At 49.3% G+C, this 2957-nt stretch overlaps 1 protein-coding gene across 1 annotated transcript; it reads right to left on the bottom strand.

Moving 5' to 3' along the window:
• Positions 1-938: 938 nt before the first annotated feature.
• On the bottom strand, positions 939-1744 carry LOC111536581 (ferritin heavy polypeptide-like 17). The gene has a single exon (XM_023202941.1). The coding sequence runs from the start codon at positions 1648-1650 to the stop codon at positions 1099-1101; it is 552 nt and encodes a 183-aa protein (XP_023058709.1). The 5' UTR covers positions 1651-1744; the 3' UTR covers positions 939-1098.
• Positions 1745-2957: the final 1213 nt, after the last annotated feature.

Raw genomic sequence — 2957 nt, 5'->3', positions numbered from 1 at the left:
AAGGATTTTGGCTAAGGTTCAGAAGCTGTCTCCACCCTAGGCTAGAAGGCACACCTGTAATTAGGAGAGAGACTAAAGTGATCAGAGCTGTCTTTAAGAGTGTTGGGGGATTTCCCTCCCTTCTGGGGCTGGTTATTTGGCTAGATTCCCAATCTACCCACATAATCTTCTTTAACCCGTTGATAGACTTGCAGGGTAACAGAAAGAAAAAGGAACATGGCATCAGAAGATCGAAGTTCATGTCCAGATTCCACAACTTCTTGCCTGTATGGCCTCCCTTTTTGTCACTAATAAAGTCGTGATACTTGTCCTTCCTTATTCCTGAGATTCTTGTAAAAACAAAGTACAACAATGTAAATAAAAGGACTTGGACTTGCAAAGTCCATTTTAGATTGTCAGCCCCTTGGCTATGGGGAAGCCAGCTTAAGCCTCCCTTTGTGACTGTCACCCAGAGTGAGCTTGCCAAAGAGGTACCCTGCTATGCTGTCACCCACAGCCCCCACTTGCTACTCAGAATCAACAAACATTAACATTGGCATATTTTAATAAACTACAAGTTTTCATGTAAAGTTGAAGACCCCTTTGTTTATTTTAATCCTTGCCCAATCCCATTCCCTTCACTTCTTCCTCAGAGGCAACCACTATGATGAATTCCAGACCATGTTTTACACTTTACCATGCCTATGCTCCCACAGCCACCAGGGCCCAAGACCGCCCACCCCACCCCATCCCACCCCACATACCCGGGTAGTTTACAAAGGGAAGACGAATGTGTTTTCCAGGGGTCCATAATATACCATTCCCCTCCACCCCTGCAAATCCTGAGCTGCATGCAGATCGGGCAGGGGTGGGTGGAGAGACTGCTGGATACCTACTTTAAACCTGCATGGGCATTTGCCCTGATTCCTAAAAGGTGAGAGTTGCAGGTGCGCATCAACTGGACACCTTTATTGCTTTGAGAACCAGATAACTTTATTGCTAACAATGGTAAAACCTAAAGATAAAACTGAAGAGAACGTTCTGAAAGGGCAACATGCACGCCCCGCCTGGTGGCCCGACCCAGGGAAGAGACCCCGTGGCTGTGGGGCCAATCTGGGCTCAGGTCTCTTTGACGCGGCCGCCCAGGGTGAGCTTGTCGAACAGGTACTCAGCCAGGCCGGCTTCCGGGGAACACATCTTGCGCAGGTTGCTCACGTAGCCACCCAGCTCTCTGATGGCCTTGACTTGCTCGTGCAGGTAGTGGCTCTCCAGGAAGTGGCACAGCTGGGGGTCGCCCTTCTCCACGGCCAGCTGGTACAGCTCCAGCAGGCTCTGGTTGACGTTCTTCTCCAGGTGGAAGGCGGACTCCATAGCCACGAGCCCGCTCTCCCAGCTTTGGCGCTCTGGCTTCCTGATATCGTTAAGGCGGATGCGGCCACCGCGCAGGTTCTGCAGCTTCATCAGCTTCTGGGCATGCTCCATCTTGTCGTCCGACAGGCGCAGGAAGTAGCGGAAGAAGTTCTCCAGGGCCACGTCGTCCCGGTTGAAGTAGAAAGCCATGGACAGGTACAGGTAGGACGTGTAGAGCTCCAGCCTGATGTGGCTGTTGATGGCGGCCTCGCAGTTGGTGTCGTATTTCTGGCGCACCTGCGACGGCTGGGCGGTGGCCATGGCGGGCAGCGCGGGTGCTGGCGAGCACACGGGCGAAGTCGGTGCGGTAGCGAGGGTAGCGGCTGAGGTGACGAGAATGGCGGATGGTGAAAGGCGGGTGTGTGACGAAACCAGAAGTGGGCAGTGGCGACCGTTAGGGAGGAGCGCGCTCTGTCGGTGGGGGGAGGGGCCGGGGAAACAGAGTCGGGGGGCAGGGGGGGGGGGGCACGAGCGCTGACTTCCGTCGGAAATCCCGGCCACTTGGCACTGAACGTTTCAAGACCGTCTTTTAAAAATAACTGCTCTAGGCCGGGCACGGTGGCTCAAGCCTGTAATCTCAGCACTTTGGGAGGCCGAGGCGGGCGGATCACGAGGTCAGGAGATGGAGACCAGCCTGGCCAACATGGTGAAACCCCGTCTCTACTAAAAATACGAAACATATTTAGCCGGTCGTGGTGGCGGGCGCCTGTAGTCCCAGCTACTTGGGAGGCTGAGGTAGGAGAATTGCTTGAACCTGGGAGGCAGAGGCTGCAGTGAGCCGAGGCCACTGCATTCCAGCCTGGGCAACAGAGCGATACTTGTCTCAAAAAATAACAACAACAAACTGCACTATTGAGATACAGTTCCTATGCCATGAAATTCACCCTCTGAAACATTTCCGTGGTTTTTAGTATATACATAAATTTGTGTAACTATCACCCCATCATCCAAAATCTAATTTCAGAACGTTTTCCTTATTCCAAAATGAAATCCCCTGCCCATGAGTAGTTACTGCCCATCTCGCCTCCCTCACAGGCCCGACAACCACCAATGAACTCTCTGTTTCTAGAGATTAGATTACTCTGGGTATTTCAAATAAATGAAATCATACTATATGCAACCTTTATATGGCCTCTTTCATTTAGCATATTGTCTTTAACTTTTATCTTTTTTATGGCTGAATTATATTCCATTGTATGGATATACCACATTTTATTTACTCATTTATCAGTTGCTGGGCATTTGGATTGTTTCTATTTTATGACTGTTTTATGACTAATGCAGCTATGAGGATTTTTATAATAGACATATGTTTTCAATTCCCTTGGGTATATACCTGGGACTAGAATTACTGGGTCATATGTTAAGACTCTGTTTAACATTTTGAGGAACTGCTAGACTGTTTTCCAAAGTCCCCTCATCATTTTACATGCCCACTAACAATGTATGAAGGTTCCAACACTCATTGTCTTTGTTGTTGTTTTAGTGGATGTAAAGTGGTATCTCATTGTGGTTTTGATTTGCATTTCCCTAATGACTATTGATGTTGAGCATCTTTTCATAGTCAT

Source organism: Piliocolobus tephrosceles, chromosome 12 (assembly GCF_002776525.5).
Source record: "Piliocolobus tephrosceles isolate RC106 chromosome 12, ASM277652v3, whole genome shotgun sequence".
Taxonomy (NCBI): domain Eukaryota; kingdom Metazoa; phylum Chordata; class Mammalia; order Primates; family Cercopithecidae; genus Piliocolobus; species Piliocolobus tephrosceles.
Note: the sequence above shows the minus strand (reverse complement) of the source record. Positions and strands in the feature narration are given on the sequence as shown.